The sequence below is a fragment of the Phascolarctos cinereus genome, unplaced genomic scaffold, assembly GCF_003287225.1.
Source record: "Phascolarctos cinereus isolate Bilbo 61053 unplaced genomic scaffold, phaCin_HiC Scaffold_2;HRSCAF=192, whole genome shotgun sequence".
Lineage (NCBI taxonomy): Eukaryota > Metazoa > Chordata > Mammalia > Diprotodontia > Phascolarctidae > Phascolarctos > Phascolarctos cinereus.
This window is the reverse complement of record NW_027555625.1, coordinates 159379090-159405481: the sequence shown is the minus strand read 5'-3', so window position 1 is coordinate 159405481 and position 26392 is coordinate 159379090. Positions and strand designations below refer to the sequence as shown.

General features: G+C 36.8%; 1 protein-coding gene and 1 pseudogene across 3 annotated transcripts in view; one reads left to right on the top strand and one right to left on the bottom strand.

Moving 5' to 3' along the window:
* DTD1 (D-aminoacyl-tRNA deacylase 1) overlaps positions 1–26392 on the top strand; it is a 213320-nt gene that overhangs the window by 62523 nt on the left and 124405 nt on the right. For all 3 annotated transcript variants that reach the window (XM_020986678.2, XM_020986653.2, XM_020986671.2), the window contains exon 4: positions 6786–6886. In XM_020986678.2, coding sequence (XP_020842337.1) covers positions 6786–6886 — 101 coding nt within the window. The remainder of the gene's footprint in view (positions 1–6785; positions 6887–26392) is intronic.
* Positions 10422–10809, bottom strand: LOC110208585 (large ribosomal subunit protein eL22 pseudogene; annotated as a pseudogene).

The window sequence follows — 26392 nt, the reverse complement described above, 5'->3', positions numbered from 1 at the left end:
TATGGGATTTTTTTTCTTAATGAAGCTTGACTTCTGAAGCAGTTGCTGAAATAGAGCTCTTTCTAGAATTTCCATCTCTGATATACATAGCCCTAGAGAAATATATAATTCAGTCAGTTACAGTACTTTATGCCATCTGATTTCATCTAATGGCCCAAGTATTTTACTACTTAGTCCCACACTTTATACCTTTGATTGATTCAGTAAGAATTAGAACCAATAGGAGGAACCACCAGAAAGAGGAAACAAACCTCAACAGAAGAAAAAAAATAGCAAATGGTACGCTTCAATCTGCATTCAAACTTTGTAGTTCTTTCTTTGGATGTGGATATCATTTTCTATCATGAGGCCTTTGGAGATGTCTTAGATCCTTGTGTTGCTGGGAAGGCTTAAGTTTATAAATATTAGTCATTGCACAAGGTAGCTGTTATTGTGTACAATGTTATCTTGGTTCTGCTCATTTCACTCAGCATCAGACCATACAAGTGTTATAGCACGACAGTGTTCCGTTACATTCATATACCACAACTTAATGGGCGTCTTTTTTGCCACCACAAAAAGAGCTGATTAGCATACTTTTTTGATGGGGGTTTTTAGTTGTATATTTTCTTTAGTTTTGCATTTTCTTTACCTTATTCAATGATTAAATGAGATTCATGGAACTAGGCTAGAGCATATGCTCAGTACAGAACAGAAGGAAGTTCAGAAGGAGAGCTATGTAACTAAACATATTAAATCCAGGCATAGTCTGACATGTATCTTAGATTTGGGAAAGCAGATTTCATATGGTTCAGAGGACAGATAGAGAAGATGTATGGAATAAAATGTTACAAGGAAAGTCAGCCAAGGGGAGAATGAGAGATGCTCAAAACTGAAATTCTGAAAAAGAAGCAAAGGGAAACAATTTCTTTGAGAAGGAAAAATGGGATGTGTCAGAAATGATGAATGGTATGAATGCTCGGGGAATTCACCAACCAACTTAAGGTATAAAAAGAAATGTACATAAGATGGAAAGAAGGCCATGTAACAATCAATATAAGGGGCACAGTTCTATAAAAATAATGTTAGGATTCCTAAAGCTCAGAATGAGCTGAGTCTGGTGAGGGAAGCTAAACACAGCAACAACAAAAAAATTTTTTTTTAAAGCTTAATTGGGGAAAAGGAATATCTAAGAAAGATAGGATATTTGCTTGGAGTGAATGGGGTGATAACTGACAACAGAAAAGATGGAGTTACTTCATTATTATTTTATGTTTGTTTCTAGTTTTTCCTGCAAATGACCTTTACACTGGAAATGACAAAACCAAAATGACTAATGGAGTTGATATGTGACGTAAATAATGGCATAGTAAGAGAATACTTTGCTGCCCTTGATGAATTTAAGTCATCTGACCCAGGTGACCTACATCTTCAGGACCTGAAAGAACTGGCAGATGTGATTGCAGAGTCACTGTCAGTGACATTTTAAAGATTGTGCAAAATAGGATAGGAGTCATAAGATTGGAGAAGAGCCAGTGTTGACCCAATTTTCAAAAAAAGGAAAGAGAAGATTCTGAAAATTATTGTCTAGTGAACTTGGTTTTGATTGATTCCTAGGAAAATTCTAGAGCAGATCATTAAAGATGAGTGGTGAACATTTGGAAAGGGATGCAGTGATTACAAAGAGCTGGTATTGCTTCATAAGAACAGGTCTTGCCAGACTAACCTTCTTCCTTCCCCACCTTTCCCCCCAGGCATTATAAAGTTAGAAAAAGGGCAGCTAGGTGGTATAGTGCATAGAGAGTAGAAGGCCTGGAGTTAGGAAGATCTGAGTTCAAATCCATCCTCAGGTGCTTTCTGGCTGTATGAACCTGGGCAAGTCAATTAGCTCTTTTTGCGTCACTGTCCTCATCTGTAAAATGGGGATAAAAATAATACCTCCAGGATTGTTGAGAGGATCAAATGAGATAATATTTGTAAAGAGTTTAGCCTAGTGTCTGGCTTATAGTAAGCACTGTATAAATGTTAGATCTTCTTATTGTTAGTTGAGGAGAAATGCTGTTTATGTAGTTTACCTTGATTTTAGCAAAAGGTTTGATAAAGTATCTCAAATATTATCAGATGGATTCAGGATTGGTGGGATAGCTGAACCCATGGTTTGATGTTTGTAGGGCAGGTTTGCAGTGTAGAATTTCAGGGGATCTGTGCATGGTCTTGTGTTGTTTAACATTTTTATCAATGACTTTGAAGATATGGGTGACATGCTTATCAAATTTGCAAATGACATGGCTGGGAGAGACAATACACTAGATGACAAAGTCAGTATCTAAAAGGATCTTGACCGGGTGGAGCATCAGGCTTAAATCTAATAAAGTAAAATTCAACGATATAGATCTAAAGTCTTGTACTTGGGTAAAAATATCAGCTTTACAGCTATAAAATGAAGGAGGCATTCTTAGTGGTTTGAGAAAAATCTGGGTGTTTGAGGTACTGCAAGCTCAGTATGAGTCAGCAGTGTGATTTGACAGTCAAAAAACTAGTAGATCTTGGGCTGCATAAAAGGAACATTCTTTTAGGAACTGGAAGGAGTAACCTCACTGTATTCTTTCTGCTGTGTCAGACTTCATCCGAGTTCATCGTTTTGGGCACCATGACTTAAGAAAGACATTGATACACTGGGGTGTGTCCGGAGGACAACCAGAAGAATGAAGGGTCTTGATTCCATGCCATATTAGGTTGATAAACTGCGTATGTTTAGTCTGAAGAAGTGAAGACTTAGGAGATGTGATAGCTGTCTTCACATATTTGAAGGGCTGTCATATGGAGGAAGAAATTAGACTTGTTTCTCATTGTCTCTAGAAGGCAGAACTGGAAGCAATGAGTGGAAGTTGTAAAGAGGCTAATTTAGGCTTGATGTCAGGAAAGAAACTTCCTAACAATTAGAGCTGACTGGTGACAATTCCAGAGGACCAAAGATGAAGCATGCTAACCACCTTGACACAGAACTGATGGAATCAAGATGCAGAATAAGGTATACATTTTTGGACGTGGCCAATGTAGGAATTTGTTTTGTTTGACTAGGCATATTTGTTACAAGGATTTTCTTTCTCTCTTTTTTTTTTTACCCAGTTGGAGGGAAGATGGGTAAGAGAGAAAATGAATGCTTATTAATTGATGTCAAGGATATATATGTTGCTCATGTAGCTTGTGGGTGTCCACATAGGTTTTTCTAGTTGTGACTTGTAGGGAGATATGAATGCAATCTTTAGAGACTCTTTCATATACCCTTCTCTAAGGGAGACTTTGATTCCTGCTAGGTGGGGAATAGGAGTTTGGGGCCACAGGACTTCTTCAGAGAGGGAATACTGGGCCAGAATTATCTCTAACCCTCTAAACAGCCTAGGGTAAATAATTTTTATGTGCAATCTACTCTCTTGATCATTGTCTTTTAATAGGGAAGGAATGCCAGCAGTTGTATACCAAGACTTGACTCTTCCACCAAATGCCATTTTACACAAAGATCATTCATTACAAATAGTGACTAGCGAATTAACCCTTTCTTTTCTTTTCTTTTTTTAAAATCCAAGTCAATTGCAAACATAAAAATTAGAGACATTGTATAGATTAGAATTTACAAGAGAATATACAGAGTGAATTAGTGCTCACTTTGGGAGGAAGATATCCCAGATTAACCAACAGGGAGCAACCTCAATCTTATCCAAGGGGAAACTACTCAAAGTTTTTTGTGTAGTAAGCTGAAAATAGGGACATGACTGGAATGCTGACTTTTTTATATGTCTTTTTCCTGGAGTTTTTCTCTTCCTCTAGGGACTTCTCTCTGAAGAGAACTTAGAAACGAATGTGTCTTTTTTTGAAGCTGGAAGCTAGAAGACCAAGGATCTTTCCTCTCTCAAGCTCTTGCCATGTCTGTATTTCATGCAGGTGCAGAGTATAGAGTAGTTGTCTTGATTTGTGGGTGAACCGGATTTAAGTGAGGCAGAATTGCACAGTGATGTCAGCCCCCACTCTCTTCCAGAGTCATCAAAGTCCAGTGACAAGAGAAAAGTCAAGATGACTGGCAGAGTAGTTGTTCTTTCTAACAGTGAGGAGACCCTCATGCAAATACTAGGCTTGCGTCCTGAGTTACTTTGAAATAAAATTTTAAAAGAAGTTGTTAATTCCCTTGGTGGTCTTTCAAGTAAAGGTGGGATGAACAGTTTAATCTCACACTACTTTCTGTCTGAAGCTCTGCTGGTTTCAGCTCCACAGACAAAATAGGTACCTGCTGGTTCCACCTACCGCCTTTACAGCTTCCATTTGTCTGTTGTCTTTTCCCAGTAGATTGTAAGTTCCTTGAGGGCAGAATTGTCTTTCTTATTTGTGTCTCCAGTCTTTAGCACAGGGCCTGGCTCATAATAGGTGCTTAATAAATGTTTATTGAATTATTGAATTGAATTTTCAGATATGTTACAGTGAGGATTTCTTTTAGGAATGTGATAGACTGAGATGGTCACTTATATTTCTTTTAACTTCAAATTTTGTGATTTTGTGTTGAGTTTGTTATACACTTAAAAAAATTAAAAAAACCCTTTACCCAAAGGGGATTTTGTGGCTTCATATGGTCTTTTCCCTTCGTATTTGGAAACATTCATATTTGTTTGTATTTGTTTGTTATGTATAACAAGAACTAAAAATTAATAATTATTTTCTGTCACATCTCTCCTTTTTTTTCAATCTTGTCTCCATACATTTGTCAAAATGATTTTCCTAAGACGTGGATCTGACCATATCAGTCTTCGCCTCATTAAATTCTAGTAGCTCCCTATTGACTTTAGGACACGTTTTATTTCGTATTTATAATATCCTTCCTTAACTTCTTTTTCTGTATAAGTTTTATAATGTATATGAGTTCCATAGCATATTATGTAATTTCTAAATAAGCAAATATACTTCTCTGCGTACTCAACTTTTTTTTTTTTACTGATTGGGTGGACGGTCATTAGTTTCTAGACCACTGCTCTCTAGGATCTAAGAACATTTTATGGCTATCTTTCATACATAAAATTTTTATGATGTGTTCAATGCTTTGATAATTTTGGAAGTAGCACTTCAAGAACTTCTGAGGCCTTTTAAAACGTAAGGTGTAAACTCTTATTATTTCTATTCTTAGCTGGGAAAAAGGAAAAAAAAACAAATGCCATGTGATTTTGAATACTAGAAATAGACGAGGTTGGAAATAATACCTTTACCTTGGAGCCTGTATTTTGTTTTCCTGAAAAGAACAATGTTTGAAATTTGTTACTAATTATAGCCCTAATCTTAGCTGACAGTTAAATACATGATTTCCTTTCCAGCTGATGCCTTCCCAGTCAGTCTGACATGGATAAAAATGATGCTCTTGTATTTATTTGAATGACAGTTTAAAACTAAAAAGTCATACAGTTGCCATTATTAAAAAAATTACTAGTGTAACCCCATCTAAGTGTGAACAGAGTTTATTCTGTATGCTGATGGCTGAAACTTAATTTTAGCTAAGAAATGCCAAAGGTATAGATGTTTTAAGAATTTAGGATCATAGAATAAATGAAAGACCTGGAAGGGACCTCAGAGACCACCTAGTACAGCCCACTAATTTTACATGTGAGGAAACCCCTTAGTCACTTGGATATTAAGTGTCGACAGTGGAACTTAAACCTACCTCCATTGACGCCTGTGCCAGTGATCTTTTCAATGTTTTTGGTAAGATTTGATTTATGTAGTGGTTCTGACTTGGGTCTGTGAAGAGTTTGCTACTTTTCACATTCTGGCTCTGCTGGTTAGGAGGAAAGGGTGAACTGGAAGGAATGAGACCGACAGGAGCAGTAAGAACTGTTATTAAAACTGGTCCATGGCATAGGTAACCTGTTGCCCAGGCCGAGAGAGGCAATGTTGTCTCAGGCATTGAGATATTATGTATTTATCTGATGGTTAAGTCACTAACAATCTTTCACCATTCCCTAGATTACAGTGTTGTCTTGATAAAGAAACACAGGAAACTGAGGTCCAGACAAACTTGCCATCTTGCCAGTTCTGTCTTGCTATGGCACTCCATCTCCTGTCTTGTCACTTTTATCCTGGCTGTCCCCCAATCTGGAAGCATTTCTTTCTCCCCTCTGTCTTTTAGAATCCCTTATTAACTTCAAAAATCTAATAAAGTGCCACCTTCTGTTTGAAGCTGTTTCTGGTCACTTCAGATGCTGATACCTTCCCAGCCAGGGTTACCTTGTCACAGAATCAGAGAATTTGAGAGTTGGAATGGACCTCATCAACTCAGTCTAATTCAGTTATAAAAGGAATCCTCACTACAGCCTACCTGACAGGTGGTTATACAGTTTCTGCTTATCTAAGGAGGGGAAACCCACTGCTTCTTGAAGTATCCTATTCCACTTTTGGAAGGCGCTTCTTGTTAGGAAATTTTACCTGATGTGCTTAAATTGGCCTCTTTGCAACTTTTACCTATAATTCCTAGTTCTCCTCTCTAGGGCGAAAGAGAACAAGTTCTGTCTTTTCTCCACTTGATAGCCCTTGAAATACTTGAAGGCAGCTCTTTTGTCTTCTTTAAGTCTTTTCTTTTCCAGCCTCAGCATGTCCAGTTTCTTCAGCAGAGACTTTCACCATTTTGGTTGCCCTCCTCCGGATATTTTGTAGCTTATTGATATTCTCAAATGCCCAGAACCAAATGGTTATTTTAATGCTTCTTAAATGAGGTTCTTTGGTAGTTGTTTCGGTATCTTCATTTCTTCTAATATGCCTAATTGATGTTTCAGATGGCAAGTTTGGAGCCTACATGCAAGTACATATTCAGAATGATGGGCCTGTGACTATAGAACTGGAGTCCCCAGTGGCTGCTGCTGCAGATCCCAAGCAGGTAAACCTTCTACCTGCTTACATTCTGGAGAAAGAAGAATGCTTGTTTAGTTCTTAACTATCCATTACTGCCTTTACTCATGTAGGCTTCTTCAACTCTTTATGTGTGACAATTCTTTATTTTATATAATATCTTTCTTATTAAGAATCTTAATCATTTGCTGTCTCTATGAGCAAGGCAATTTTCCCCTCTGGTTCCCCTTTTGGATTGTGTTCCTTGTAGCTGAATCAGGGCATGCTTCTGGAAGATGGTAGTTCTAACCTTATTAGTGTGAATTTTTGTTCCCCAGCAGAGTGCTGTAGAGCTCCTGGGACACTGGGGGGCAGTCGAGTGACACTGCATCCCCTACTCTTGTGTTTACAGGTTAGAGAGCCAGAATATGTTATGCTCAAATAGATTATGTCCCACGGACAGTGGGAATGTGGCATTTGAAGGTCTTCCCTAATTCATGATTTCACAAGAAATATCTGCCCTGGATTTGCTGACAACTATGTGTTTCATGAGAAAAGGGAAGAGAAACCAAAGACAATCTCTACTTTTCTCTTAGAAACTGAAAGCCCTTTTAAAGACATTAATAGATTATTTTGATAGCTTTTGAGGTAGATAAGTAGGTGGAGAAGACAAAGAGAAGTTCCCTTTCTTCCCTTTTTCCTCTTTTTTTTTGAGTAGACTAGACAATTTCCTTAAAATTCTTCCTGATCTTGGGAGTAAAGTATTGTTTAAACTTAATGGGTGCTGAGGGACCTGAATTCTTTTGGGGAATTCTTTTTTTAAAGATAGAAGGGTGCAGAAAAATGACTGCCGACCAGGCAGAATTGTTGAAAGATTTAGAATTAGAACTGGTGTTTCAAGTGTTCTCTCCCCTCAGCTCAAGAAACATTTATTGGTGAATGTCTGTGCTGGTTTGAATAGGTGCTCAAAAAATGTTTGCTGAATTACTATTTCTACTCATGTGTATGGTAATTTCAAACTGTAAGGTTCTTTCACACATTTTTCTTCTTTTTCCTATAATAAACATTTGGTTATCAAAGTGTGTGCTACAGCTACCCAAAAATAACACTCAGAGATTTTCTAAGTATAAAGTGAAACACTTATTATGTTATCGCAAGAAGCGGGCGTCTGCTTCATCCGGCAGTCCGAGCGAAGCGAGGCAAGGCACAAAGGCCAGGACAAAGGTTATATATAGCCCTAACACAGAGATTCCCACCCACCACTGGCTTTGAATTCCCACTGGACAGGAATTTCAGCCTTACAATCTAAAACGCGAAAAGCTACCCCAGAAATAAGGAATCTCGTTATAATACTACCAATCCTAGCTATTTTATCCTTTTTAGTAATTAGCCGTTACCTAATGCTGATGTAACAGTACAAATCATGTGTTTTCTGGGAACCTGAAACTTAGGCCTATTGAGGCTGGTGTAACCAACTTTGAGTTTGTAACAGTCTAAGAAATTGCTACACTCAGTCCATGTAAGTATTTGTTTACATTGTTTCACTCAGTTAAAAAAAACAGAGTCTTGACAAAAGTTTGTAAAAAGAGAGATCTTGACTTTCCCGAGAAAGTGCACCCCCATGCTTCCTCAGCTGCCCGAGAGTTCAAGTGCTCTTTGTTCAAGGCAAGACTACATAGACGCCAACATAGCAGCCCACCCTAACTCCCTTCCCGTTGGCTCATTTACTGAGCCTCAGGTATACTATCTATTTGTGTAAAAACTACCCCAGCAACAGAGAGAACAAAGAGGTATAGAAATTATGTTAGCACATTCCCCTTTTCAGGGCCTCTTTCAGCAGTCTTTTACCCAAGGTCACACAACCAGCTAGAGGACAAGATAGACAGGATGCTCCCATGTCTCAGGAATTTCTGCTAACACTATCCAAGAGTAGGAGAGGGAGAAGGCTAGGGGAGTGGGTCTTGCATTCTGAGGGGTCTTCACTTAGTGTTGGTACACATGTACCACTCAAAAGCAATAATACCAGAACCATTAACAAGAACTAATGACCCTTTGAGGAGTCTTCACTTCTGAGAGATCATCTCTCACAAAAGCCTTTACTTCAAAGAAAGACAATGAAGAGCAGTACTTTTTGCCAGTAGAAGTGCCCTTGATCCTGTGAAATATCTTTAGTAATTATTATTATTAAAGGATACTTATTTCTAAGGCATTTTCTTTTTTTTATTTATCTCAATTTTTAGAAACTGATATGCTATGTGTGAAAGGACTTCAGAAGACTATAAAATACTTAACAAATATAAGGATATGTCATTATTATTCCTGTCCCGGATACGAACCTTTCCACCCCCACCCCCAGTACATCTAGGTGTCTTAAAAAAAAACTGGGTTAAATGAGAGAGTGTTGTGTAGTGGATGCAGTGCTGGTCTTAGAATCCAAAAGAGAAGACCTGGGGTTCCCACCTGTAACGCTTCCTTACTATGTGACTATGAGGAAGACACAACTTTTATGAGCCTTAGGTAGCTCTTTCAGACTATAAATTATAGTGATGAAATCATAGGAAAGGGAATAATATGCTTACTTCCTTATAGAATTGGAGAGATTAATTCTGAATTCACTTGTAATCCTTTAACTTTCCTTTCTTCTTGCTTCTAGGCTGAGCCTAATTTGTTTTCTCATTTTTTAACTTGAGTTATTATTCTGTTTCTTGTATATTAAAAAAAAGAATGCAAAAGAACATTTGCTGAGTAAGTAAATGCATTTTTTCAAACAGTTTTTCTTGAAATAATGAAAGGGGACAATATATCTTTTGCATATTCAGATTTTTCACCAGAATCAGAAAATGAAAGGAATCTTCTTTTCTTGATGCTGGGGAGCCCTGTTAACTCCTTGGGGCAAAGCAGGAACCTGTGTTAATTGTAATAAATCAAATCACTACTCATGTCTTGTGGAGTCATGTCTTTTAGTTAACATTTAAAAAAAAACCTTTTAAAAGTTTCTACTGAAGTTTCCTACCAGTCAAATTTATGATTGCCCTTGTATTATTTTGGAGTATTAACAATGAAAATTGAATTAATGAACTAAACTGAAACTTGAAATTTGTATGAATATGTTTTATTTAGTTTTATAACTTATAGCGGTGACTAGTGTGAAAAATTCCTTTTTTGTTCCTATGTGGTAGTGCTAGGATTGGCTTGTTGTGAAGCCGAACAATGCTGAGGTTAATCTCTGGGATTCCATTTTTTCACAAAGGAAAATGTTAGGAAAAAAAAGAACTTCCTAATTAGAACTGTCTCAAAGTGGCTTCCTGGAGTAGTGGTGGGTTTCCCCTGCCTGGAGGTCTTTAGGCACAAAGTTAGACAGCTACTTGTTGGTTTATAATTACGTTATAGTAAAGATTCTTTTTATATTTATGTTTTGGACTATCTGGCCACTGAGATCCTTTCTAACTTTCTTTATTCTGTGATTCTGGGTTTTGTCATAAAGGTAAAAAGCCAGCTCCTGCACTTTCTCTTAGGGCTTTTTTTTTTTTTGGTTCAAGTTTTATTCAAGATCATATACAAAACGTTTCCAGACCCAGGAGGGTTTAATCCTCCTCCTCTTACTCCTCTTCCTCCTGGTTGATCTGAAAGTACCGTAATTCGTAACTCTCCTTGCTGTTGGCCACCACCCGCAGCCAATCCCGAAGATTGTTCTTCTTTAAGTATTTCTTTGTCAGGTACTTCAAATACCTTTTAGAAAATGGCATCTCTGACGTCACGGTTATCTTACTCTTGCTTCTCTCAATTGTTATGACTCTGCCACCGAGGTTGCCAGCCTTTCTGTTCACTTTGATTCATTCTTGCAAAAACTGCTCAAAATTAGCTGCATCCATAATCCCATCTTCCACAGGATGGGTACAATCCAGGGTAAACTTAAGGACTTGCGTCCTTTTTTTTGCCAACTTTCATCACAGATTTCTTCACAGGCGCCATGGTGATCACAGAGCCAGAAAGCTTGGGGCTTTTCAAAAGATGTAGGCCTGAATTTATTTTTATTTTTTGTCTTAGTATTGTTTTTGTATTTTATTTCTTTGTTATTTAGTATTTGTATTTATATAATTATTAAATTTATCTAAATATTAATCAAGAAATATAAGCATTCTTTTTATTTAGTGTATTTTATTTATTATTATTTTTGAATTTTTAAAAAATTTTTTATTCTGAAATTAACAATCATCATCAAAAGATGAATATTTTCACTTATACAGAACCAAAAAAGAGAATTTCTGAAACCATAGATCTTTATTATGAACAACTTGCTAATGCAGCAGTTTCAAAGCCATATTGCTTCTCTGTGTGTCCTTGTGAATCTCCTTCAGTTCTCTTCTGTGCTTTCTTTTGTGACATATACAAAGTTTGAGAGACATAATTTCTGGGTAATCATTTTATTAATCATGCTAGTAATAATTAATAGAAGGGGTCATTGGCACTGAATGCCAAAAGACCCATCATGGAACCCACTCAACTCTTACATAGCTGTGGAAGAGTGGGTATTCCTGAGGGTGGCAATCTCTGATTGGTTAACAATTAATGAGAAGAATGAATATTATAATGAAAGGTTGACTTATGCTAATGAAGGGCTGGGCACCTGACTCTTATCACTTATCACTCAGTCTTGGACAAAGAGACTTATCTCTTATTGAGACTACCCCCACTTAGGGCAATATAGACAAAAGGGGGGGTCTACTTCTGCTCAGACCTCCCTGAGTGGAACACAGTGGGCTGGAATTCACTTTAGATTAAATTTTTTGTAAGGCTCTCTAGTTGGGTGGGGCCTCCTCCCCATCAAAGGCATGTACCCCTGGAATTTGGGTAATATCATTCATCAACAATGCCCCTCAGAGATTGATCAGCCTACAGGCTTCTGAAAAGGTCCTGGTTTTAATTCAATAATTGATTATTAATATGAGAGAAATAATAATTTCTCATTTTTAAAAAATGCTGCAGTGACCATCTTTTCTTTTGTCATCAGTATCCCTAGTTTCTCCATCCTCTTTCAACCCTCCAAATTAAAAAAAAGGTAGAACAAAGACAAACCTTTCTTTGTAACTAGTAACTATAGCAAAATAATAAATTTATATGTTGGTTATGTCCAAAATCTTATGTCTCTGTCCCCATCCCAGTTGGGATCTTACATCTTTTTCAATAGAATGCAACCCCATATGGGATTGCAGCCCACATTTTAAGGAGTGCTGAAGGGGTCACGAGAGGAAAAACTTTAAGAAGCCCTGCAATAGATCACTCAGAGTCTAATAGTTCACATAGATAATCCATTTAATTAAAGTTTTTTCATATATGCCCCAGTAAAAGGAATTTCCAAGGCTAAGTAAAAGGCAGTTCAGGAAGATAAAAAAAAAATTTTAAAAAAAGGGCTAAAAGTAAGGAGAACATTCCCTGGGTCTTAGGAACTCTCTTCCAAAGCCCTAAAAACTATTTTTATATTCTTGCCCCAAATCCCAAATCAGTTCTCATGGATGCAGAGTTAACCCAAACTTCCCTAGGCCTGTACCACAACTTCTTAACTCAATGGAGGGGTTAACCCATTTCCCCATGCTTACCAGTATCCTAGCAACAGTCCCCCACTTTTCTGTCAGGTGCTAGATAGCATGCTTTGTCATTTGTCCACTGGAATTGTGGTTGGCTATTGTATCAATCAAAGTTATCATGTCTTTCAAAGTTATTTTTCTTTACATTGTTGTAGTTATTCTATAAATTGTTCTCCTCACTGCTTTCTGCATCAGTTTATGTATTTTCCCAAGTTTCTACAAATTTATTCCTTTTTTCATTTCTCTTGGCAAAATAATATTCCATCATATTATATGTCAAAATTTGTTCAACCACTCCCTATTTTAGTAGTAATCTCCTTAGTTTCCAGGTATTTGTTATGGCAAAAAGTACAGCTATAAGTATGTGTGTGTATATGGGTCCTTTCCCTCTTCATTTGATCTCTTTATTGATATGTACTTAGTAGACTGTTTGAGATAAGGTTAATGTTCACTAATCAGAGCCCTATATCACAGGGTTATAGTTCTTTACTAGTGTTTCTGTGAACATTTTTATTTATTTGGGATGGGTTTTTTTTTCTGTCTTTCATCTTATTGTGTGAGATCTTTGGTCAAAAGGGCATGGCTCTTTTTTTTTTGCCATTTTTTAAAAAAACAGTAAAAAATTACTTTCCAGAATCATTGAACCAATGAACAATTCTAACAATAGTATATTTCTATGCCTATCTCTTTTAAAAAATAAGTTTTTATTTGTGGCTTTTGTTTTTTCATCACCATAAGTTTCCCCAGTGGTCTTCTTCCTTTCCTGTCCCAAAGAGCCATCCTGTATAACAAATAACATTTTTTAAAGACAAAAAAAGAAAAAGAAGAGGAAAAAAATCAGCACCACTGATCAAAAAGAAAAAGCTCTGAAAACATATGCAATGTCTAACACCTGTAGGCCTTCAGCCTCTGCAAAGGAGGCATGCTTGTTTTTTATAATTTTGCAACATTTAATTTTTTTGTGTGTGGGGGTTCTTTTTGTTTACAGTGTTGTAGTTATTATATATATTGTTTTCTTGGTTCTGCTTACTTCACTCTGCATCAATTGATGCAAATTATTCCATACATTTCCATATTCATCATTTCTTACAGAATAGTAATATTCCATTTCATTCATGTAATTTGTTTAACCAGTCCCCAAATGATGGACATCTAATTTGTTTCCAATTCTTTGCGATCATGAAATATGTTGCTCTAATATTTTGGTATATAGGGGGAATTTTTTTATTATCAGTGGCCTCCTTGGAATTGTGAACAGAATTTTGAATGTAGTCCAGATTGGACCAGTCTCTGGTCTGAGAATGGCTGGACCTGAACAGAACAGACTAGAAGCAAGTGTGTCAGGACACAGAGTAGTGGCATAATTTATTTCAGATTGAGGAAAACAACTTGCAAAGGAAACTACCCCCGTCCTGAGGAGGTCTTAACATGTTCGGGTACAGGCAATGCTTATATACATAAGTGGGCTGGACTATGACATCATCATTTTAAAGTCTTAAGTAGCACTTTCCCTTGGCAGGCTCATGCATAGACAATGCAGGTGTTTTTGGGTCCTGTGGGAACAGTCTCTAAGTTGATTGTCTCACAGTAGGGTACAGTACCTGGTTTGATTGACTTAGCTGTTATAAGAAACAGGGATTGTGAGCGAGTCAAATGAGGTGATGGATGGCTCTCAGGTCCCTGGGAAACAGAGGGCCATGAATACCTGGTGCTTGGTCAAAGCAATGCACTTTGCCAGAGGGTGAGATCATCCAGAATGCAAAGGATTGTTATGCCAAGCTCAGGGCATAGCCTGCTTGCAGGGCCTTAACTCTGGAAAGCATGGTGCCTCCCAAATATTTTGACAGAATATAAGCCTCATAATGGAATCTCTAGGTCAAGGGGCATAGACTTTTTAGTTACTTTATTTGCACAGTTTCAAATTTCTATCTAAAATTGTTGTACTGATTCACAGATCACCAATAATACACCAGTGTACCTATGTTACTATGTGCTTCCAAATTTGAGTATTCCCATCTTTTATCATCTTTGCCAATTTGCTCAGTTTGAAGTGAAACCTCAGGGTTGTTTTGATTTGCATTTCTCTTACTATTTGGAGTATTGTGGCTGTCTTCCTGCAGCCCCTTGAATATTGGTCATTACCTTATTTTGTAATTATTTTCAAACTCAGAATTCTCATTTTCTCTTATTAGTTATTTGGAGCAATCTTTGATATAGTTATTAATAGTTTGTGATTCCCATTTTGAGAATTGTTTGTATCCTTTAACCACTTATCCATTGAGGAATGACTTTCGGCCTTATGTATTTGTGTTAATTTCCTATATCTTGGGTAATAGACCCTTATCTATATAAATATTTCTTTCTGCTCCCATGACAATTAACCTTTCAATTACCTAGCTAGATTGAAAATCATTTAATATGTTGCCTTTTTAATTTTTGACATAAAAATACATATAAAACAACTTTCAAGAAATTTCTATGTGACAGAATGTATGTTATCTTTTGTGATTGCCTCTAACCTTGTTTGAGTAAGAACTCTCCCCATAGCTATCATTGTGAAAGATGCTTGATATTTTTTTTCCCCTAATTCTTTTATGGTGTGACCTTTAGTTTCTGGGTTGCTATTCATTTTGAGATTGTTGTGGTATATGGTATAAGATATTGATCTTAACGTAATTCCTATCCAGCTGTTTTCCAGGTTTTTTAGAAGTTATTGTCAATTTAGATGGTCAGTAGTTTTGTTTCTACTTTTAGGTTTTAGGTATAAGTAACATCATATAGCATATCATATATCATAGAAGGAATTTTGTAGACTTTTCTGTATTCCCATTTTTACATATTGTATATGAAAGTTTGGATTTAATTGTTCTTTGAATGTTTAACATACTCCAGTTGTAAGTCCATCTAGTCTCAGATTTTTTTTTTATTTTGGCTTGTTCATTTATGGTTTGTTCAGTTGTCTAAATTGTCTCTTCTGTGAATTGAGATATTTTATATTTCCGTTAATATTCACCCATGTAATATATATTGTCAGTTTTGTGGCGTATAATTGGGCAAAATAGTTTCGACAAATTTGCTTCATTCTGCATTTGTTGTGAATTCTTCTTTTTCATTATTGATACTGGCAATTTGCTTTCTCTCTTTTAGGCTGGGTAGTAGTTATTGGTTTTACTTATTTACTTTTTCAAAAGACTAACTCTTATGAATTCAGTAGAATTTTTTTTTCTTTCAGTTTTGTTAATCTCTTCTTTGATTTTTAGGACCAATCTGAGCATGTCAAACTGCGTGCAACTCTACTCCCTTCCCCCCCAGCAATTTGCACACTCAACAAAACTACAGTAGCTCTCTGTTAACTCCCAGCACCGAATATAAACTCCTGTTTTTGGATTTATATTATCCAGTATTTTTATTAAAGAATAACAGGAATTTAATTAGCTGAAAAGTAGTGATATGGTAGCTTTGAACTTCACATTTTAAATAAATTTATTATCGAATTACATAGGTTTTTCTGCATGTAGTTGTACATTTACACATCAGTGCGGGAGGTGACAGAATTTTGAAAGCATTGAGGGATTAATTTTCATGATTTCTGAAAGATTGGAATATACTGAATTACTGGGAAAAATTACAGATGATAATGTTACCACATAAAATGATGGAGAGGGCACCAGTAATCAATGGTGCATATACTTGTTATGTAGTGGATAAACTGCTGGACTTGGCATTAGGAAGACCTGGTTTCAACACTTAACAACTCCCCAACCCTTGCCAAATCACTTAATCTCTTTTTCAGTTTCCTCATCTGTGAAATGGGGATAATAATGCTGCCAAGCCTAAAGCGTTATATTTGTGTATATGTGAGCTGTTATAATTTCTATAAAATCATTATGAAAATGATCTACACTATTTCATTTAAATAAACAAGAAGTGCCTCCATGCAAGGGCATTGGACTTGGTGCAGGTTATATGATGATTAAAAGGTATGACTTAGCCTGTCACCTGCCACATCCTTCCTAAACATGTCATAGATACTTGGTGATTGAGGAAGATGTGATAAGAGAACTGACAAGGTTTTCAGTGATTTTCTAATGCAGATCACATCTTTACAGCTATAGACTATAGAGAATAAAATATTCCATTGTGTTTAATATATTACTTAAAACTATTTGACTCTAGAGAATAGTAGTCTTTTTTTTTTTTTGGTGAGGCAATTGGGGTTAAGTGACTTGCCCATGGTCACACAGCTAGTGAGTGTTATGAGTCTGAGGCTGGATTTGAACTTAGAAACTCCCGATTCTAGGGCTGGTGCTCTATCCACTGCATCACCTAGCTGCCCCTAAAGCCCTCTTTCAACAAGATGTTTTCTGTGCATATATTAAGATTTTTACAATATTCCTTTATGTAACCACAGAGATAATTTTTTCCAAGCCTTCTCTGGTGATCAGTGTCAAAGTGAGGCATAAAAGAGGAAACTGTTTGCTTACTTAAGATTTTTAGAAGAGTCCAAAGGGAGGATTTCCTATGCATGATGAGTCACACAATCCATGGGTTAGAAAGGACCTCAGAGAACACCATGTCCACTCATCTTCACCAGCAATTCATCTTAAAACATACCTAACAAGGACTAAAAGATACCAGTGAAGGGCAGCCTACTACTGCTTTATGAAGGCTGTTTCATTTTTGGGCAGCTTTAATTTTTAGGTTTTCTTTCCATTAGGGTGTCATTGATTTCTGCAGTTTCTACAGATTGCTCTTATTTCTCTTGACTGGGACCAAGTAGAATAAGTCTAATCTTTCTTCCATGTGATGGTCCTTTAACTACTTCAGTATTGTTCTCATATCTGCTTTCTCCCATTCCCCTCATATTTTTTCCTCTCCAGGTAAAACATCCCCTGTCCTTTCATATTATAATTGTGGTTCATGTTCTGCATTCTTTTCATCATCCTTATTATTCTCTTCATGAGGCACCGGAAGCTGTCTGAGTTTTTTCCTAGTATGTGGTGCTCAAGACTGAATACTATATTCCTTATGTGATATGACTAGACATTGCATAGTGAGATTATCACTTCTTATTCCTGGAGGCTATGCCTCTTTTGCTTTTATTTTTTTCTCCTTTATTTTTTTGGCTAGGCAATGCGGTAAGTGACTAGCCCAGGGTCACACAGCTAGTAAGTGTCAAGTGTCTGAGGCTGGATTTGAACTCAGGTCTTCCTGACTCCAGGGCCTATGCTCTATCCACTGAACCACCTAGCTGCCCCCACCTTATTTAAAAAAAAATTATTTTTAGTTTTCTACATTCACTTTTATAACATTTTGAGTTCTAAATTCCCTCCCTTTCTACTCTCCCCTCCCCCATATGGCATGCAGGCTAATATAGGCTATACATGTTTGATCATATTAAACATATTTCCACATTAGTCATGTTGTGAAAGAAGAATCAGAACAAAAGGGAAAAATTGTGAGAAAGAAAAAACAAAAAACAACAAAAAAGAGAAAATAGCATGTATTGATCTACATTCAAACTCCATAGTTCTTTCTCTGGGTATGGATGGTATTTTCCATCATGACTCTTTTGGAATTGTCTTAGCTCATTGTATTGCTGAGAAGAGCTAAGTCTAACAAAGTTGGTCATCACACAATGTTGCTGTTACTCTGTACAGTGTTCTCCTGGTTCTCACTTCACTCAGAATTAGTTCGTGCATGTCTTTCCAGATTTTTCTGAAGTCCCCGTGCTCACCCCCTCTGCTCTTCTTTTTTCCTTTTTCTTTTTAATTAATTAATTTTTTGTTTTCAACAATCACTTCCATAAGCTTTTGAGTTTTAAAGTTTCTCCCCCTCCCTCCCAAGATGGCATGCAATGTGATATAGGCTCTATATATACATTCCTATTAAACATATTTTCACATTAGTCATGTTGTAAAGAAGAATTAGAACCAATAGGAGGAACCGCAAGAAAAAAGAAACAAAACAAAACAGAAGAAAAAAAAGCAAATAGTATGCTTCGATCTGCATTCAAAGTCTGTAGTTCTTTGGATGTGAAGTATTTTCTATCATGAGACTTTTGGTAATATCTTAGATCCTTGCATTGCTGAGAAGTCAATCATTGCACAACGTGGTTGTTACTGTTTACAACGTTCTCTTGGTTCTGCTCACTTCACTCAGCATCAGACCATAGAAGTCCTTCCAGGTTTTTCTGAAGTCACCCTGCTCATCATTTCTTATAGCACAATAGTATTCCATTACATTCATATACCATAACTTGTTCATCCGTTCGCCAATTGATGGATATCCCCTCAATTTCCAATTCTTTGCCACCACAAAAAGAGCTGCTATAAATATTTTTGTACATGTGGGTTCTTTTCCCATTTTTATGATCTCTTTGGGATACAGACCTAGAAGTGCTATTGCTGGGTCAAAGAGTATGCACATCCTGCTTATCATTTCTAATAGCACAATAATATTCTATCACAATCATGTACCACAACTTGTTCAGCCATTCCCCAATTGATGGGCCTTCCATCAATTTCCAGTTCTTTGCCACCACAAAAAGAGGCTGTGCCTCTTTTAATGCAGAAGATTCTATTAGCTTTTTTGACTGTTGATTTATATCAAGCTTGAAGTTCATTATTACTCCCAGGTCCTTTTTAGGTCATCTACTGTGTCACCCTCATCTTATGAAATTGATTTATTGAGTCAAAATATGCTATTTATTCCTGTTTATTTAATAATGATGATGATGATAATGATGGAAACCAACAAGTATTTAGTGCTTACTATATACCAGTCTCTGTGTTATCGCAGTTTATCTTCACAACAACAAAATGTTATTATTATCCCCATTGTACAGATGAGGAAACTGAAGCAAAGATTAAGTGACTTGCCCAGGGTCACACAGCTAATAAGTATCTGAGGCCAGATTTGTATGGCCAGGTCTTCCTGACTCTAGTCCTGGTACTCTTTCCAGTTGTGCTACCTAGCTGCCCTTCTTTCTCCCAAGCATGTGATAAGATTCTTTTATCAAATGCTCTGTTGAAATCTAGGTCAGCTGTGTATATAGCAGTCTTAGAATTCAGACTTCCTTCTGATATATCAAGTGGACCAGGAGTAGATGATGAGCTTGTTTTTTTTTTCCCCCCAGCATTCCTCATCTGTAAGTGTTACTATTTAAATGGGCCACCACTTGCTTAAATACTGTGTTATGCCTTGCAGATGGCATAAGTAGGTCCTGTGACTCCTGGTCCTAAAATGGAATGAAGAATTAGTAGTTCCTTCTTGGACTTTTGAACTGTGATACATTCTAGAGAGAGGTGATAGCTAGTACAGTGGTTTTAGCCAGTGAATATCCTTTACATTTAAATTTAAATGTTCTGAAAGACTGGTAGGGGTTTTCAGAGTTGATGAGGAGGGGACTAAAAAGGAACCAATTTATATGCAAGAATTTTAATTTGTTTCTATTTATGTGGTTGTCTAACGTTAGTACACTATTTCTTTAATGAGAACTATTGCTAAGTTCCTATGCTATCTATTGTTTTTCACTTTGCTAATTCAATAAATAGTCTATGTTATTGAAACTGCAAAAAACTCAAAAGAACTTAATCCCTACTTTAGGAATTACTATTGATAAATTAATGCCATGCTGCAGCTTTTTCTTTGCCCTTTAATTGTAAGATATTTACTTAGATAAAAGTCTGTTTTATATACAATTTGAGATTCTTGCCCAGGGAACATTTTTAGTCTCCAACCTGAATTGTTGCATAAAACAAAATGCCTATCACATTTTAAACTTTCCTTCACTTCAAAGCAATAGAGTGTTCATTTAGCGTCTAAGGTGGGGTGGGATTTTTCTTGGGGGGGCAGGAGGAGATGAGATGTGGGGACTGGGGTTTGTTTTAAGTTCTTGACATCATATCCTTGACCAGAAAAAGACTAGTGGTAGCATTTTTCTTTCATGTAAAGCTTGGTAAAATTTTTTTTTCTAATATGATTTTAGTGCTTGACATAGCCAATTGTTTAGTTTTATTGATTCAAGGGTTATGTAGATGTTTTGAATTGGGATTTTTCATCTTGTTCCTCAGTATCATCATATTTTCAGCAGACTCATAAAAACATTCTGACAGAATTATGTATTTATTAATCTCTCTCTCTCTCTCTCTCTCTCTCTCTCTCTCTCTCTCTCTCTCTCTATCTGATTTTGGAGGACAGCCTACCACTACCCATGCACATGTAAGGAGGAGTGGCCTGATTGCATGAGGCATTGGCTAATAACAAATGAGAATCACAAATCTCAGAGGAAATTTAGTCCGGTCAATGCCTGCATAAAAATCTCCTCTCCAGTATATTATCATCAGGTCTTAACTTGAATTTCCTTGAGAAGTAATCCTTCGCTTACCAAGGCAGGCCATTCCACTGTTTGGTATCTATAATTATGGTCATAGCATCATAGACTGAGAGGAAGGGACCTCATAGGCCATTTCTTTCAATTCCTTCATTGTATAGTTGAAGCCCAGGAGTGTTAAGTGAATGCCCTAGTATTGCACAGGTACTGTTAGACCTAGAACTTGAACCCAGGTCCTTTGACTCCAGAGTTGATGCAGTTTCCATTCTATCACCATGCTCCTAGGTGCTGCAAAGTTTTTCTTGACAGCAAACCTAAATTTCCCTCTTTGCAACTTTGAATAAATTAAAATGAATGAAAAAGGTTTTTTAAGTGTTTATTGTGTGCACTTTTCTAAGTGCTAGGGATACAAATAGAAAAAGTAAAACTGACTGGAGGAGACAATCTTTAAAATTAAGCTTTAAGTTGGATGGAAAGGCCCAGAGCTCCTACAGGCTTAGTGGCAAGGTGCATGGCAGGGCCAAGAGGCCTTTAGGTTGTACCAGTAGGTTAGATGACAGTGCTTGAGGATTTGGAGGGTACAGAGGGCAGGCTCATAGTAATGCTTTGAGGATCTTAGAAGGCAGTGGTAAGTCACTTAGTCAGTAAGTATTTATTAAATGCCTGCTATTTGCCAGGCACTGTGCTAAGTGTTTTGTATATATTATCTCATTTGATCCTCACAGCAGCCCAGTGAAGTAGGCACTCTTATTATCCCTATTTTATAGTTGGAAAAACTGAGGCAGAGGTTAATATAGCGAGCAAGCCAAAGTCACACAGCTAGTAAGAGACAGGATTTGAACTCTGGTCTTCCTAACTTCAGGCCTAGTACTCTATCCATTGTGTCACCTAGCTGCCTCTATGTGCCAGGCACTGTGCTAGGTGCTAGAGATGCAAAGAAAGGCCAGATATATCCTTGCTTATAGTCTAGTGGGGAGACAACATTTAAGGAACTAGATATTGAGAAGGTGGATGGCGAAACGGGAAAAATTAGCAGCTAGGAGGATTGGGAAAGGTGTCCTGCAGCAGGCATTTTTTTAATTGAGTTTTGAAAGAAGCCAGAGAAACTAGGGGGCAGAGGTTTGGGGGCAGAACATTCTAGGTGTGTGGGATAGTCTATTCAGAGATCTGGAGATGAGCGGAGAAGAGGAAAATGTAAGAATACTGGAGAAATTGGGGATCATGAATGTAGCCCAGGGTATAGTATGAAGGATTTTAAATGCCAAACAGGGGACTTTACATATATATAATATATATATATATGTGTGTGTGTGTGTGTGTGTATATATGTAAAATATATAGGTAATAGAAAGTCACTGTAGCTCATTGAGAGGGTGGGGTAGGGCAAGGGTTGTGACATCCTCAGATCTGTTGTCAACTAATAAGCATTATTAAGCCCTTACTGTGGTGTCAGGCAATGTGCTAAGTACTAGTAATACAAACTGAGGCAAAAATACATCCCTGCCCTCGAAGACCTCACATTCTTATTGAGGAGACAATATGCATGCCATAATTTAGAAACAAGATGTAAACAGAGTAAATCGGAGGTATTCCCAAAAGGAGGGCACTGTTGTTAAGGAAAGGCTCCTTGTAGAAGGTAGGCTTTTAGTTGAGATTTGAAGGAAGACAGAGAAATCATGGATCAGATAAGGAGGAAGAACGTTTTAGGCATTTATTGTGTAAAGAACAGCAAGGAGGCCAGTGTCACTGGATCATTGAGTTCATGGAGGGGAGTAAAGTATATATTGGAAAGGTAGAAAAGAGTTTTAAAAGCTAAACAGAGGATTTTATATTTGATCCTTGTGGTTAAAAGGAGATACTACAGTATGGGGATGGGGGTGGGGTGATGTGGTTGGAACTGTGCTTTAGGAAGAACTGTTTGCTAGATTGGAGGTTGGATTGGAGTGGGGAGAGACTTGAGGCAGGGAAGCCAATGACTAGATGTGAGGTGATGAGAGCCTGTAGCAGGGTGATGTCAGAGGAGAGAAGGGAGAGTGATCCAGAGGTGTTGTGAAGGTAGAATTGACAACACTTGGCAACAGATTTTATATAGAGGTGAGAGAGAGACCAGGGAGTCAAGGATGATACCTAGGTTGTGAACCTTGGTGACTGGGAGCTTTAGGAAGATGGATTGGGTGGGAGAGAAATAGGGAGACTTGTGAGAAGGCTATTGCATTTGTCTTGGAAAGAGCTGTTGACCCTAAAATAAAGTGTCAGCCATGAGAGTGGAGAGAAGAGGGTGGATATAAGAATTGGTTTGGAAATAGAATTGACATCATATGGCAAATAATAGCTATGGGGGTATGTGTGAGAAAGAGTGAAAAGTTGAAGTTGATTCTGAGGTTGTGAACCTGAGTGACTGGGAGGATGCTGTCATCTTCAGCAGAAATAGAGAAATTTGAAGGAAAGATGGATTTTAAGGAGAAGATAATTCTCTCTTATGGGCATGTTATGTTTAAGATGCTGATGAGACATTCAGGTGGAGAGATCCAGTAGACAATTAATGCTGTGCAATTGGAGTTACTGGAGACATGGTTGTGTGTGTATGTTTATGTCTATGTTTGGGAGTCATCTGCATAGAGGTGAGCATTGAACCTATGGGAGTTTATGAGGTCAAATAGAGATGGTGGTGTAACAGAGTACTGGGCTTGGAATCAGGACCACCTGTGCTTGAATGCTATGCCAGCTACTTAATAACTACCTGACCTTGGACAAGTTATTTAATCTTTCTGAGCCTCATAACCTCTGAGGTCTCTTCTGGCTCTAAATCTGATCATATGAGGCAGAGCTTCTGAACCTTTCCTGGATCATGGAACCTTTTGCCAGTCTGGTGAAGCCTATGGACCTCTTCTCAGAATCATGTTTTAAATGCATAAAATAAATTACATAGGATGACAAAGGAAACCATTTGTATTGAATTAAAGTTATCAAAATATCAAATGCATAAAATAAATTACATAGGATGACAAAGGAAACCAGTTGTATTGAATTAAAGTTATCAAAATATTAAAACAACAAAAGTTCACTGAACCTAGGTTAAGAATTCTTGCTATAAGTGAAGAGGGCCCAGTACAGAACTTTGGTGGAATATGGATGTTGATCAAGCAAAGGAGACAGAATCAGTCAATGAACATTAGCTAAGCATTTTCTAAGTACCAGACACCTGTGATAAGTGCTGGTGATACAAATACCTTCCATCCCCCCAAAAAAGGGTTTTGGGGAGGAGGAGAACATAGGGTCATGGAAGCAGGAACACAAAGGGCAAGGAAGCTTAGGGAGGAGAGGGACTCTAGGAGGGAGGGGGCTCAAAAGTTTCAAAAGCTGTGTCAGTTAAGAAAGGTAGAGATTCAGGAAAGTCAATTAGATTTGATCAAGACACATAGATTATTTAAAGAAGGAGGTGGAATGGGTGGAGAAACATCTGCCAGGGGTTGGCCATACATGAAACAGTGCATCCCAGTGTCACTTATCTTGCATCTTTTCCTAAATTTGCATGAAACTTTTTAAAAGAAAAAAGAAAAGGGATACATTTCCCAAATGAGTTTAGTTTGTAGATGTTACTATAGCCATTGCTGTCTCTGTAGACTTTTGAAATTTGAGTAGAAGAAGCCATCTATCAATTAACCCATGCCAGTAAAAATAAAATATTTTAGGAAAAATATGTTTCTAAGAGTTCACTGTCTATATAATTTGTGGAATGTAAATAATAAAAGAGAAGCCGTGTGCCCAAGAGGACTTATAATAATTTCTCTAGCTGCTGTTTTTGTCCTCAATTAAGATGTTCAGTTTTCTTCTCTGTCTTTTGGTGGGAAATCAGAAGCATTTAATCTCCCTAATAAATATCTGACTTGTTTACCTATCTTGTTTATTTTTGTCAATCTGAAATACAAAATGTTATTGATTCAAATATGTCTACGTATTTTCCATGTGACGTCAATTTCTTTTTCTATTTATAATCATGAAAGTGGAGCCTGGGAGCCTGATTTTTATGTAGCAGAAAGATCTAAGTTTGTGTCCCTATAATTTCAATTTTCCTCTTCTCTTTTCCCTTCAGGGTCATGCTGCCCATATGAAATCCTCAAAGCAATGTACCAGTATTCACAGAGAAGCAGTGTTGTTTAACAGAATCACAAAAGCAAAATCCTATTACCTATTTTCAGAGTCATTATGAGGTCATCATGAAACCATCAGCATATAGGGATAATTAATGCATGAATTTCATTAAAAATCAAGAACATATCTGCCTTTTATCCCCTATGGATTTACTGAAGTTTAATGTTACCCATTTACCCACTTTATATTCCACTAGGAAAAGTCTGTCTTGGTTTCTCATCAGTCTCCATGTTCACAGACACTCCTAATAAACATTGTTTTAAAACTAAGCTTACAACTTGGCAATTGTGCTGTTTAATATTTAGGTATAAATGTTGTTGGGTACAAATGTTATATTCATCATTTGTCGCTTCTATTTTTCACTCAACTCTGCAATAGAGTCCTTTTTTGTATAAATACAAAATCCCATTCAATAGTTTCTTAAAATGAGTTCTATTTATATTTCCCTAAAGTTAGATTTTCATGCATCAATTCATCAAGTGATATTACAATCTCTTTAAAAAGCTTAAAATTCTCTTCAAAAATCTTCAACTTAAGAGGGAGTCCTGGGAAAATCAGCCTGATTTTAAAAACAGGGCTGTTATATATTCAGGAGCTGGCTAGACAATAAAATGCCAGGAGGTATACTGACTCCTACTTTTTCTTTCTCCATTTATTTTTTCTTTCTTACTAGGTCTTAAAATAATGAGGAGAAAGATAAAGAAGCAGCAGAGGTTAAATTAATAAATCTGAAAGAATTACAAATAGTCTTTGTTTTTGTCAGAGTTTAGTATAAAGAAAATGGACTTCAAATTAGAAGGCCTGAATTTGAGTCCTATCTCTTTCACTTAGTGGCATATGTGATGACATTGGGCAAAATCACTTCATTTCTCTGAGCTTCAGTTTTCTCATCTGTAATATGTGAATAATGATAACAGTTGACATTTACATAGTATTTTATTATAATTAAGTTTATTACATTTATATAGCTTGCCGTTAGATTGTAACAGGGGACAGAGATTGTCTTTTGCCTATTTTTTTTTTATCTCTAGCACTTAGCACAGTGTCTGGCACACAGTAAGCACTTAATAAATGTTTATTGATTGATTGACTTTAAGCTTTACTTTACACATATTTTATATGTATATTACAGGTTTTAGGGCTAAAAAGCATCTTATTATTTATAATTCAGAAGGAAAAGCATTTTTTCTCAGCCCAGAGAGTAGTTTGGACCATTGTGACTTTTGAGCCAATAGATAGACTTGAGTCATGGCCAAGGACTTTTAAAGCAGGGATTCTTAACTTGAGGTCTGTGAGTTTGTTTTTAGAAAAAAATATTTTGATAACTGTATTTCAATATAATTGGTTTCCTTTGAAGTCCTATGCATTTAAAAACATTATTCTGAGAAGTGGTCTATAGGTTTCACCAGACTGCCAAAGGAGTCCATGACAAAAAAGGTTGAAAACCCCTGTTTTAAAGGGATGTAGTCTGTGGGAGGGCAGA